The 13,761-nt window shown below is 47.6% G+C and overlaps 1 protein-coding gene across 4 annotated transcripts in view; it reads right to left on the reverse strand.

The window, feature by feature from the left end:
• The window catches only part of HNRNPM (heterogeneous nuclear ribonucleoprotein M), a 36,080-nt gene extending 29,786 nt beyond the window's left edge, over positions 1-6,294 (reverse strand). Inside the window, exon 1 of one of the 4 annotated variants that reach the window (XM_038740299.1) lies at positions 6,138-6,294. In XM_038740299.1, coding sequence (XP_038596227.1) covers positions 6,138-6,259 — 122 coding nt within the window. In that variant the 5' untranslated portion in view covers positions 6,260-6,294. The remainder of the gene's footprint in view (positions 1-6,137) is intronic. The other 3 variants (XM_038740297.1, XM_038740298.1, XM_038740301.1) reach the window with 3 other exon arrangements.
• Between the last annotated feature and the right edge of the window lie 7,467 nt (positions 6,295-13,761).

The following is a 13,761-nucleotide window of genomic DNA, read 5'->3' on the forward strand; positions in this document are numbered from 1 at the left end:
CACTTTAATAATAATAATTGTGGCATTTTTTAAGCGCTTACTCTGTGCCAGGCACTGTACCGAGCACCGGGGTGGATACAAGCCAAGTGGGTTGACACAGTCCCTGTCCCACATGGGGCTCACAGTCTCAATCCCCGTTTTACAGATGAGAGAACTGAAGCCCAGAGAAGTTAAGTGACTTGCCCACGGTCACACAGCAGACAAGTGGTGGAGCTGGGATTAGAACCCACGACCTTCTGACTCCCAGGCTGGTGCCCTAGCCACTAGGCCATGCTGCTTCCTATGGACTTGGTACAGTACAATGAAGAAGAGTTGGTAGATGCAATCCCTGCCCACATGGAGCTAGCGTGGCTCAGTGGAAAGAGCCCGGGCTTTGGAGTCAGAGGTCAGGGGTTCAAATCCTGGCTCCGCCAATTGTCTGCTCGGTGACTTTGGGCAAGTCACTTAACTTCTCTGTGCCTCAGTTCCCTCATCTGGAAAATGGGGATTAAGACTGTGAGCCCCCGGTGGGAAAACCTGATCACCTTGTAACCTCCCCAGCGCTTAGAACAGTGCTTTGCACATAGTAAGTGCTTTATAAATGCCATCATCATCATTATTATTATTATGGGGGGGAGATAGACATTAAAATGGGCTACGGTTGGATGAAAGTGAGTATAAGAATATTTACGTAAGTAATCAGGTGGCTGGGCTAGGTGCTTAAGGGGTACAGTCAAATGCATAGTTGACACAGGGTGGGGGGGACAGTTAGGGGAAATAAGGAGGTGTGATTTTAGAAGGGTTTTGAAAGTGGGAAGTGTGGTAGACTGTCAGGTATGAAGGGGGAGGGAGACACAGGCCCAAGGAACAACATGGACAAAGGGTTAGTAGTGGCGGGATAGATGAGATCGAAGTATAATGAGTAGGTTGATGTTAGAAGAACAAAGTGAACATATTTGTAATAGGAGATCAGTGGGGTAAGGTAGGAGGGGGAGAACTGACAGTGCTTTTAAGCCCATGTTTGATGCAGAAGTGGATGGACAATGACTGGAAGTTTATGAGGAGGGGGAAAGATATGGACTCAACATTTTTTTTCAGAAAAATGATCTGCGTGGCAGAGTGAAGTATGGATGATAGAGGTAAGAGACAGGAGGCAGGGAGATCAGTAAGGAGGTTGATGCAGCAGTCGAGATGCTTGGATCAGCAGGGAAGCAGTTTGGATAGGGAGCAAAAGGCGGATTTGAGATGTTGTGAAGGTAGAATCCACAGGACTCCATGACAGATTGAAAGAGAGAGATGGGTCAAGGGTAACGCCTTGCGTGACTGGGAAGATAATAGTGATATCTACGGAGGAACCTCCTAATAGGTGTCTTTCTCTCTCTTTTTTAAATAATGGTATTTGTTAATGCCAGACACTGTACAAAGTACTAGGGTCCTGTAGAGAAATAAAGGGTGATGAGAGAGAGAGACAGTCACACAGACACGGAGTGCTCAGATAGGCACAATAACCAAATAGTAACATGTCTGTGAAACCAAGCCAATTAGATTTGGTTCAAAGGGCCCTAGTGAGCAGAGTGAAAGGGACAAAAGCTAGACTGTAAGGAGTCACGAATGATCAAGAGGTAAAGAAGTTAGAGGTGCAAGAAGATGGAGTGATGGATGGCTCAAGGGGGGTAAAAGAAGGCTTTTAGGTATTCAAGAGACTTGAGCAGATTTGAAAGCTAAGGGGAAGGAAACAAATTGGCAGGGTTAGATATGGTAACATGGGAGGGGAGAAGAGTGGAAGCAACTGTTTTTAAGGTGAGAAAGGACAGAAGTCCAAGGCACTTGCTTTCTGAAAAATAACTAAGGAGAACCTAGAACTGGCAGCAGACAAGGGTGGCTTTGGGGGAATCTCATGTCTGCTGGCCTCTATCTTGCCAGCAAAGTTAACTGGACTAACAAAGCTATCTGGACTTGAGAGGTAGGGGGACTGGAGGCTTCAGGAGGGAGTTAAAGGTCTGGAAACAGAGTATAGACCCTGTAAATGACTAAAATGGATGCTGCATGGAAGTAAAAAATAGATACATAGGGGAAAGTGGGTCCTCCCTTGCCTTTTAGGGCATAAAGGACTTTCACAGAGAGTTTACCTATAGCTTTTAAACATATCTAAAGCATATATGATACAGACTTGCCACATTTGGTGAAAATCAGGACAGGAGAAGTGAGGTTAAATCCCTACTATAAATTTTGTAGAATGCTGTGGAACGTAAACTGACAATGTACTCAACTTGCTCCATCTCAGCATATTTCAAGCTTTAAAATTCATTTAATGTATATTTATCGAGCACTATGTGCAAAACCTTGTATTAAGCACTTGGGAAGAGTGCAAGTGTAAAGTAAATCAGCCCCTAGCCCTTGGGGGCGGGAGGGGGGGGACGGGACACCACAATCTAAAAGGGGGATTGGGAGGGTGGCAAGGAGCAGATGAGGAGGGTGACCAAGAGCAGCTGTGGTTTAATACAAGGCAGGATAACCAGATTAGAAGTCACCTAATTCCAGGACATTCGCATAATTTCCTAAAGGTGCTCAGAATAGCCTACAAGCATACAGGCCATGCTTGGGCATAAGGTCAGACTATATAAATAGCCAATAGTATGTATCGAATGCTACTCGGTGCAGAGCAATGTACTAAGCACTTGGGATAGTACAATACAGAGTTGGTAGACTTGTTCCCTGAGCACAAGGACAATATTCTCCAGAAAGCAGACTGAAGAAATAAGGCATTTCTGGTGATGTCATAGCTATGTAGAATCCATTCTCAATTACTCTCATATTGGAGCTAATACATGCATATGGCTGGTCTCTGAAGTTTCCTGAAACCAAAACACAGATGCAAAACTACACTAGTTAGTGTAAGATGGACCAACGGGCCAAAAAACAACAGCATGGCCTAGTGGAAAGAGCACAGGACAGGGAATCAGAAGTCCTGGGTTTTACACCTGGCTCTGTCACTTGCCTGCGGTATGACTTTGGGCAAGGCACTTAACTTCTCTGCGCCTCAATTTCCTCACGGGGCTTTAATACCTATTTGCCCTCCTACTTAGACCGTGAGCCCCATGTACAACAGGGACTGAGTCCAACCTGGATATCTTGTACCTACCCCAGGGCTAAATACTAAGAACTTACATGCCAAAATTATTAAAAGTCCTCCTTGCAACCAAATCCAATTCTGGCCACAAAGAATCCTCAGTCATCCACCTCTGCCAAGACAAACTCTTTACCATCGGCTTTAAAAGTACTCAATCAGTTCACCCCTCCTACAACCTAGCCTATACACTTTGCTCCTCTAATGCCAACCTACTAACTCTCCCTCAATCCTGTCACCAACTCCTGCCCCACCACATCCTCCCTCTGGCCTGGAACACCCTCCCCTCTTCATATCTGCCAGACCACGAAGTCCCCCTCCTTCAAAGCCCTATAAAAATGACCATCTCCTCCAAGAGCTCTTCCCCAACTAAGCCATTCTCCTACTCCTTCCCCCTTCTGCATCACCTATGCATTTGAATCTGTACCGCTGAAGGACTTGATAGCGTTCCCCCACCCCTCAGCACTGCTGCACGCATCCATAACATTCATTTTACGTCTCCCGCTCTAAACTGTAAGCTCCTTATGGGCAAGGAATGTGTTTAACAACTCTGTTGTATTGCATTCTCCCAAACGGTTCAGTGCTCTGCAAACAGTAAGCCCTGAAATACCACTGACAGAGGCAGATGTTTTCAGTGAGGGTTGCCAAGGAGTCATGGTTTGACCCATCCACAGAAAGCTGCTCTCTGGGGCTCAACACTGGCAATTTTTTCCAGCATCGCTTTCACCTTACCTCACCTTTGCTACATTTGAACTACTGTTCACATCGCACTTCTGGTCTTCCGGCTCCCATCGTTTCTTTTGCAACTGATGCGAAAATCCAAAGCAACTGAACCTGCCCATTAAAACAGCCCTCAGTCCAGAGAAATTGTGACTAAAGGTTCAGACTAGAAGTACGACAGTTCCTAGATTCTTCCTAGCTTTGTGGGTGAAACTGGTCACTTGTTAAACTTACCTGAGTCCTTTTTTTTTGCAACTGCAAATTCATACAGTACTGGTGCTTTGGTGTACCTCATAAGAGATTCAAGAAAAACCTTAACCGGAGTACTACGGAAGGGACAACATGCTAAAGACGAATAGGTATTCTCATTTTGAACGGTCTTTTCACTAGCTTTTATATGCACCTCAAATGCTCCTTTCTTGCCCAATCTTCCTATGAAAGCAGTGCCGTTTAAGGCCAGAGGGGATTCACGGCTGGGGGCACCATCAACCTACCTGCACAAGAAAATTTTCCCTCCTCTCCCTGGCCATTTCATTTTAACCACCTCTGGCGCACACCTGTAACAAGACTGCTAAAGTACAGATACAAAACACTAAAATTAAATCTCGGCATCTCCTGAATTCCCTTATCACCTCACCTTACCCTTTCTTGCTTAATCTCCTCCCAAAGGACGGCCCAGAGAAACAGGAGGACAGAACTACGTGTTTAAGAGCATCAACTCTGCTATACATTTCTGGGGGAGGGCAAGAGATATTAACGATTGTTCCTTCATTTTAAATTTGAAAGTGGTCTGAGGCTACTGCATCTACCACATGCAAAATGAACTGGGCCAGATTTCCCACTTCTGAACGAGACCACCAGGAAATCAATCGTATTTATTGAGCGCTTACTGTGTGCAGAGCACTGGACTAAGCGCTTGGGAAGTACAAGTTGGCAACATATAGAGATATTATGAAATGCAACATTAGCTTAATCAGTCGTGAAAGAGTAAAAACAGATAAGGAGGTCCAATCCCTACGCCTTGGACAGTTGAGTGCTACACGCACTTAGGATACAAAGTTATCTTCTGAACCGAAAGTATCTTTTCGCCACAAAGTAATGGCAAAGCCAGGTAACACTGCGGCAGTTCTTAAGAATGTTATTTAGCCTCTGAACCTGCCCTTTTCCCCCGTCCCACCACTCGACGACAAAGGCAGGCCCCTTTCAAGTACTTTGACCCTCTGTTTTCCAGGGCCTTAAACAAAATCCGGGCCCTGGGGTGAAAAAAACAAGAATCCCCAAGGGGCCCGTTAAACACCGCGCAAAAGGTGACTAGTTTCCATCTTGGAAAACGGCACAAAGGAGGGCCTGCTCAAAACCCTGAACATCCAATCAATCAATCATATTTATTGAGCGCTTACTATGTGCAGAGTGCTGTACTAAGCGCTTGGGAAGTACAAACTGGCAACATATAGAGACAGTCCCTACCCAACATTGGGCTCACAGTCTAAAAGGGGGAGACGGAGAAAAAAAACAAACAAAAAACCAAACATACTAACAAAATAAAATAAATAGAATAGATATGTACAAGTAAAATAGAGTAATAAATATATACAGGTGCTGTGGGGAAGGGAAGGAGGTAAGATGGGGGGATGGACGAGGGGGACGAGGGGGAGAGGAAGGAAGGGGCTCAGTCTGGGAAGGCCTCCTGGAGGAGGAGGCCAACCGCCTCCAGAGTCAGGAAAAATCACCTGGCCGGGCTTGCACACCCCCGTTTTTAGGGATTAAAGGATGAACCTTTAATGGCGTTACTGGGAGGGAGAGAAGAGAGGAATGGGAAGGGGCGGGAAAAAGAATCGAGCGGGGGATAGAGAGAGAGAGAAAGGGGGAAGCGACCCAATATGGAGTCAAAAACTCGCGCCCCGCTCGGTAACAGGAATGAGCCCGGGAGTCCTGATTTGGTAACCCTTCTTATTCCTTGATGCTATTAAAGCCCCACTGCTTTTTGCTCGATGCGGGTCGGCACGGCGGAGTCCCGTCCGCCCGGTTTTCCGGGGCGACCTGGCGGCCCCCCGGGCCCTTTTTTGTTAGAGACGCAAAGTCTTCCCTCTTGGATCGGTTTCAAGGGTCGGATTTCGGGGCGGCCGCCGGCCCCCCGGCTCCCGCACGATGGGCTCTGAAACCGCGTGCCCGGCTCCCGCCGCCATTAGCAGCGCGCACGGAATCCGGAGCCACTGAGGCCGCTCTGCCTCGCCCGGGGCCGTGGCGACGGGGAAGCCCCGGGGAGGGGAGAGGCGGCGTGGAAATCCGATAGGCCAACTGGGCTCCTCACCTCTTCGGGCCCACAGTGGGGTTCCCGCTCGCCACCCCGGCTGCCCCGCTCGCCTCCTCCATCTTGGGGTCGGTTGCCGCCGCCGCTGCCGCCGCCGCCGCTACCGCCTCTGCTGCCGCCATTTTCTCTGCGTCTGGGCTTTGTGTGAGGTTTCCGAATGGAGGGCGGCGCGCCTGCGCGAGCCGAACAGCCGGGCGGGCCTGAGCGCGCGCCGCAACTGGGGCGTGCGCGCGCAGGCCCGGGGGGGCGCCTGCGCAAAGCCCAGCCACTGCTAAACGGCCCCACCCTCGGCGGGCGGGCGGGCGGTGACGCGAAGGGGCCGCTAGGGGGCGGGGCCGCAGGCTGAGGGGATTCTGGGCCGTGGGAACGCGCCTGCCCGGCCTTCGTCGCCACTTGGCCTGGCCGGGAATTGGCGGTATTTAGGTGCCAGACGACACGTGTATTAGTTAGGTGGTTGCCAGCCGTATGACGAAACCCGAGATTTATGTTACAATCAAATCAATCAATCGTATTTATTGAGCGCTTACTGTGTGCAGATGGGCTCTCCAGGAGGCCTTCCCAGACTGAGCCCCTTCCTTCCTCTCCCCCTCATCCATCCCCCCATCTTACCTCCTTCCCTTCCCCACAGCACCTGTATATATGTTTGTACAGATTTATTACTCTATTTATTTTACTTGTACCTATCTATTCTATTGATTTTATTTTGTTAGTATGTTTGGTTTTGTTCTCTGTCTCCCCCTTTTAGACTGTGAGCCCACTGTTGGGTAGGGACTGTCTCTATAAGGCCCGACTGAGAGCTCACCTCCTCCAGGAGGCCTTCCCAGACTGAGCCCCTTCCTTCCTCTCCATCCCCCCATCTTACCTCCTTCCCTTCCCCACAGCACCTGTATATATGTATATATGTTTGTACATATTTATTACTCTATTTTACTTGGACATATCTATTCTATTTTATTTTGTTAGTATGTTTGGTTTTGTTCTCTGTCTCCCCCTTCTAGACTGTGAGCCCACTGTTGGGTAGGGACTGTCTCTATGTGTTGCCAGCTTGTACTTCCCAAGTGCTTAGTGCAGTGCTCTGCACACAGTAAGCACTCAATACAATTGATTGATTGATGTGTATTAGGTGTTTGCCAGCCGTATGACGAAACCCGAGATTTATGTTACAGAATGGGCCGTGTGTGTGCCTTCATACAGAGCCCCATCCGTTGATTGTTTTTTTATTAGTGGTGTTTAGGGGGTTGGTATTTGTTAAGCGCTTACTATGTGCAAAGCACTGTTCTGAGTGCTGGGGTAGATACAAGGTAATCAGGTTGTCCCACGAGGGGCTCACAGTCTTCATCCCCATTTTCCAGATGAGGGAACTGAGGCCCAGTGAAGTGACTTGCCCAAAGTCACACAGCTGACAAGTGGCAGAGCTGGGATTTGAACCCACGACCTCTGACTCCAAACCCCGGGCTCTTTCCACTGAGCCACGCGAGCGGAGCCTAAAGCACTGTTCTAAGCTCTGGGGTAGATACAAGGTGATCAGGTTGTTCCACATGGGGCTCACAGTCTTCATCCCCATTTTACAGATGAGGTCACCGAGGCACAGGGAAGTGAAGTGACTTGCCCAAAGTCACACAGCTGACAATTGGCGGAGCCGGGATTTGAACCCATGCCTCCTGACTCCCAAGCCCGTGCTTTTTCCACTGAGCCATGCTGCTTCTCTATGTTTACTATGTTTTGATGCTATTGATGCCTGTCTCTCCCTTCTACACTGTGAGCCCGTCGTTGGTAGGGACTCTCTCTCTGTCGCCGAATTGTACTTTCCAAACGCTCGGTACGGTGCTCTGCAATCAATCGTATTTATTGAGCGCTTACTGTGTACAGAGCACTGTACTAAGCGCTTGGGAAGTACAAGTTGGCAACATATAGAGACAGTCCCTACCCAACAGTGGGCTCACAGTTTAGAAGGGGGAGACAGAGAACAAAACCAAACATACTAACAAAATAAAATAAATAGAATAGATATGTACAAGTAAAATAGAGTAATAAATATGTACAAATACAAACAGTATGTAGAAACAAAACACACAAGTACGCTCAAATACGATTGAATGAATAAATACTATGTGCCAGGCGTTGCATTCATTCATCCAATTGTATTTATTAAGCGCTTACTGTGTGCAGAGCACTATACTAAGCGCCTGAGAAAGTACAATTCATTCTTTCATAAACTATGTTTTGTTTTGTTGTCTGTCTCCCCCTTCTAGACTGTGAGCCCGCTGTTGGGTAGGGACCGTCTCTATATATTGCCATCTTGTACTTCCCAAGCGCTTAGTACAGTGCTCTGCACACAGTAAGCGCTCAATAAATACGATTGAATGAATCAATAAACAGTAACATTCCCTGCCCACAATGAGCTCACAGTCTAGAAGGGGGGAGATGGGCATCAATACAAATAAATAAGATTACAGATGTATGCGTAAGTGCCGTGGGGCTGCGGAAGGGGAGAGCAAAGGGAGCAAGTCAGGACGATGCAGAAAGGAGTGGGAGATTCATTCATTTAATTGTATTTATTGAGCGCTTGCTGTGTGAAGAGCACTGTACTAATAGCTTGGAAAGTACAATTCAGTAATAGAGACGATCCCTGCCCACAATGGGCTTAGGGTCTAAAAGGGGACAGATGAGGAAAAGTGGGGCTTAGGTAAGCCCTCTTGGAGGACATGTGCTTTCAATAAGGCTTTGAAGGTGGGGAGAGTGATGGTCAGATTAGAGGAGGAAGAATCATCATCATCATCAATCGTATTTATTGAGCACTTACTGTGTGCAGAGCACTGTACTAAGCGCTTGGGAAGTACAAGGTGGCAACATCTAGAGACAGTCCCTACCCAACAGTGGGCTCCCAGTCTAAAAGGGGGAGACAGAGAACAAAACCAAACATACTAACAAAATAAAATAAGTAGAATAGATATGTACAAGTAAAATAGAGTAATAAATATGTACAAACATATATACAGTATATGTTCTAGGCCATACATAAGCAGGACTTGGGCCAGGGATAGGTGATGAGGCAGGCAAGATGGAGGCACGGTGAGAAGGTCAGCACTAGAGGTGCAAAGTATGCAAGCTGGGTTGTAGGAGGAGAGAAGTGAGGTGAGGTAGGAGAGGGCAAGGTGATGGAGTGCTTTAAAGCAGATGTTGAGGAGTTTTTGTTTGATATGGAGGTGGACAGGCAACCAGCGAAGATTTTTTTTTTGGGGGGGGTGACACGTCCCGAAAGTTTTTGTAGAAAGATGATCTCGGCAGCGGAGTGAAGTATGGACTGCAGTGGGGAGAGACAGGAGCACTAGGGTAGATACAATCTAATCAGGTTGGACACAGTCCATGTCCCACCACATGAGACTCAGTCTTAATCCCCATTTTACAGATGAGGTAACAGGCACAGAGAAGTTGTGACTTGCCCAAGGTCACGCAGCAGACAAGTGACGGAGGCGGGATTAGAACCCAGGTCTTTCTGACTCTCAGCCCATGCTCTATCCACTAGGCCGGGACAGTGCTTGGCACATAGTAAGCGCTTAACAAATACCAAAATTATTATTATTATTATTCTCATTTATGGTTGATTTGTTGATTTATAGTTGAATTGCTCCAGCCTAGACATCACATTAATGATATTTAGTGAAGACCTACTAAGTGCAAAGCACCATAAAAAGGTTTTAGGGGAGAGCCTTCCTCCTGCCTGAAACGCCCTCTCCCTTAAAATCCCCCAGATGACATCCCTCTTCACCTTCAAAGTCCAAGGAGCCATCTGCACTTAATTTTTCTTCACCCCAGGTCACATCGTTTCATCTGCGCTTAGAACAGTGCTTTGCACATAGTAAGCGCTTAATAAATGCCATTATTATCATTAGAGTGGCACAGAAGGGAGGGAGGGAGCCAAGTGGAAAGAGCATGGGCCGGGGAGACAGGTGACCTGGGTTCTAACCCCGGCTCTACCACTTGCTTACTGTGTGACCTTGGTCAAGTCATTTTACTTCTCGGTGCCTCAGTTTCCTCATCTGTAAAACGGGGGATCGATACCTGTTCTCCCTCCCCTTCGACTGTGAACCCCATGAGGGACAGGGACTGTGTCTGACCCAGACTGAGCCCCTTCCTTCCTCTCCCCCTCATCCCCCTCTCCATCCCCCCCATCTTACCTCCTTCCCTTCCCCACAGCACCTGTATATATGTATATATGTTTGTATATATTTATTACTCTATTCATTTATTTATTTATTTTACTTGTACATATCTATTCTATTTATTTTATTTTGTTAGTATGTTTGGTTTTGTTCTCTGTCTCCCCCTTTTAGACTGTGAGCCCACTGTTGGGTAGGGACTGTCTCTATATGTTGCCAATTTGTACTTCCCAAGCGCTTAGTACAGTGCTCTGCACATAGTAAGCGCTCAATAAATACGATTGATGATGATGATGACCCAATTATCTTGTCTCTACCCCAGATCTTAGTATAGCACTTAGTAAGAGCTTAACAAATGCCACTATTATTATTATTACCAGTGGGGACTATGGGAAGGGACTAGGAGGCAGGATATATGGATTCTGTGAAAGAAGAGAGTATAGATTGTAAGCTTCTTGAGGAAGGGGACCATGTGCTCTGCACACAGTAAGCGCTCAATAAATACGATTGAATGAATTACATTCTCCCATGTCTTTCTACCCCTTCACTCCACGGAGATTTACCTCACCCAACTACTTTGTTGGTAAAATTGAAGTCATCAGGCGTGAACTTCCCAAGGTCTCCCCATCAGCCGATCATTTTTCGAAAAAAAAGTTCTGCACATGTCTCTCCACTCCTCAAAAATCTCCAATGGTTGCCCTTCCCTCTCCACATCTCACCACTGGCTTTAAGACTGAGGGTCTTACCTTGGCAATCTCTTCATCATCAATCGTATTTATTGAGCGCTTACTGTGTGCAGAGCACTGTACTAAGCACTTGGGAAGCACAAATTGGCAACAATCTCGTACTACCATCCAGCCCACCTACGTCACTCCTCTAACACCATTCCACACATTGGACCTCGATCTCACCTCTCTCGCCGCTGACCCCTTGCTCACATCCTCGGTCTGGCCTGGGACTCCCTCCCCATTCATATACAACAGACCAGCACTCTCCCCATCTTCACAGCCCTACTAAAATCAAATCTCCTCCAAGAAGCCTTCCTTGATGAACCGCTCTTTCCCCCACTCTGCTCTCCCTCCCTTCTGGGTTGCCTACACACTTGGATCTGCACCCCTTCTGATACTCTTCGATCTCTGCTGGTTTTGACCCCATGGACCACTTCCTCCTCCTCAACACTATCAGGACTGGGGTTTTGCTGACCTGGTACTATCCTGGTTTTCTCCTCCTACCTCACTGACTGCTCCTTTCCTTCTCAGTTTCATTCGGTTGGCTCCTCCTGTCTCTTCCCCTCTTACCAAGAGCATCCTGCGAGACTCTCACTTTACATTCACTCTCTCAGCGAACTCCTCCACTCACATGCTTCAGCTACCACCTCTATGTGAGTGACTCCCAAATCTCTCCCTGTAGCCCTGACTTCGCACCTGACTGGCATACCCTCTGGGCTCCAGGCCACCTCCAGCACCTCAAACACAAGATGCGGAATTCATCTTTCTCCCTAAAACCACTCCTCCCCGTAATTTTCCCATTTCAGTCCACAACTACAGCACCATCCTTCCCATCCCAGAAGCCCACAACCTTGGTGTCATCCTTAACTTTTCCCTATCAGTCAACTCTCACATTTATTCCGCTGTGAAATCCCGCCCATCCCAGAAGCCCACAACCTTGGTGTCATCCTTAACTTTTCCCTATCAGTCAACTCTCACATTTATTCCGCTGCGAAATCCCGCCAGCTTTTCTTGCACAATACACCTGGATCTGTCTCTTCGTCTCCACCCACACTGCTACCACCCTGGTTCAAGCTCTGCTCTGGTCTCTGTTAACGAGACACGGCATGAGCCCGGGAGTCAGAAGGACCTGGATTCTAATCCCGGCTCCTCCACCTATCTGCTGTGTGACCTTGGGCAAGTCACTTCACTTCTCTGTGCCTCAGGTACCTCATCTGTAAAATGGGGATTAAGACTGTGAGCCCGATATGGGACAGGTACTGTGCCCTACCCAATCACCTTGTATCTACCCCAATGCTTACCTCAGTACAGTGCCTGGTACATAGTAAGCACTTAACGAATATAACAATTATTATTATTATTGTTAGACTATTGCGTTAGTTGATTTACTGGTCTCTCAGCCTTTCCCTACTCCAATCTATACTACATTCTGCTATTGTATGGATCAAATTCTTGAAGGATCATTGGGCTCACATCTCTATTCTCTTCAAAACCCTTCACTGGTTCCCTGTGTTTCTTCACATCAAACCAAAAAAAAAATGATTTTAAGACTCTGTGCCATACTTAGCTGGTAAAGGCTACCTGCCCCCTTTACCTGCTATTTCCCAAAATGCTATCTTCACTTCTTCTCAAGCTAACCTTTTTAAGTGTTCCTCACTCTTGCTTCTCCCTCCTCCGTCCCACTGCACCCTCTGTTCCCTTGGCTTGGAACTCCCTCCTTCCCCACATCAGACAGTTCCCCCCATATTCAAATCCCTCCTAAAGTCCCACGTCCTCCAACGAAGTTTTCCCCAATTAATCTCCCAGCACCCTGAAGCACTTATGAACTTATTTATACACTTTTTAGCACTCGTAATACCTGTGATATAAGCACTTACTATGTGCCAAACTCTGTACCAAGCACTGGAGTGCGTACAAGATAATCAGGTTGGACACTCGATCCCTGTCCTGAATGGGGCTCACAGTCTAAATCAATCAATCAATCATATTTATTGAGCGTGCAGAGCACTGTACTAAGTGCTTGGGAGACTACAATAGAACAGAGTTGGTAGAGATGTTCCCTGCCTTGATTACTGTATCAGCCTTCTTGCTGACCTCCCTGCCTCCTTGTCTCTCGCCTCTCCAGTCCATACTTTGCTCTGCTGCCCAGATCATTTTTCTACAAAAACGTTCAGGCCACATTTCCTCACTCCTCAAGAAACTCCAGTGGTTGCCCATCCACCTCCACATCAGACAGAAACTCCTCACCATTGGCTTTAAAGCACTCAATCACCTTGCTCCCTCCTACCTCACCTCGCTACTCTCCTGCACAATTCGATCCTCTAATGCCAACCTCCTCACTGTACCTCGATCTCGTCGATCTCGCCGATCTCGCCACCGACCTCTAGACCATGTCCCACCTCTGGCCTGGAATGCCCTCCCTCCTCATATCTGGCAGATAATTACTCTCCCTGCTGTTCAAAGACTTATTGAAGGCACATCTCCTCCGAGAGGCCCTCCCTGACTAAGCCCTCCTTTCCTCTTCTTCCATCCCCTTCTGCTTCATCCCTTTATTCATCCCCCCTCCCATCCCCAGTAACAAGAGCACGGGCTTGGAAGTCAGAGGACGTGGGTTCTAATCCCGGCTCTGCCACTTGTCTGCTGTGTGACCTTGGGCAAGCCACTTAACTTCTCTCTGCCTCAGTTACCTCATCTGTAAAATGGGGATGAAGACTGTGAGCACCATGTGGGACAACC

This window comes from Tachyglossus aculeatus, chromosome X1 (assembly GCF_015852505.1).
Source record: "Tachyglossus aculeatus isolate mTacAcu1 chromosome X1, mTacAcu1.pri, whole genome shotgun sequence".
Classification (NCBI taxonomy): Eukaryota; Metazoa; Chordata; class Mammalia; order Monotremata; family Tachyglossidae; genus Tachyglossus; species Tachyglossus aculeatus.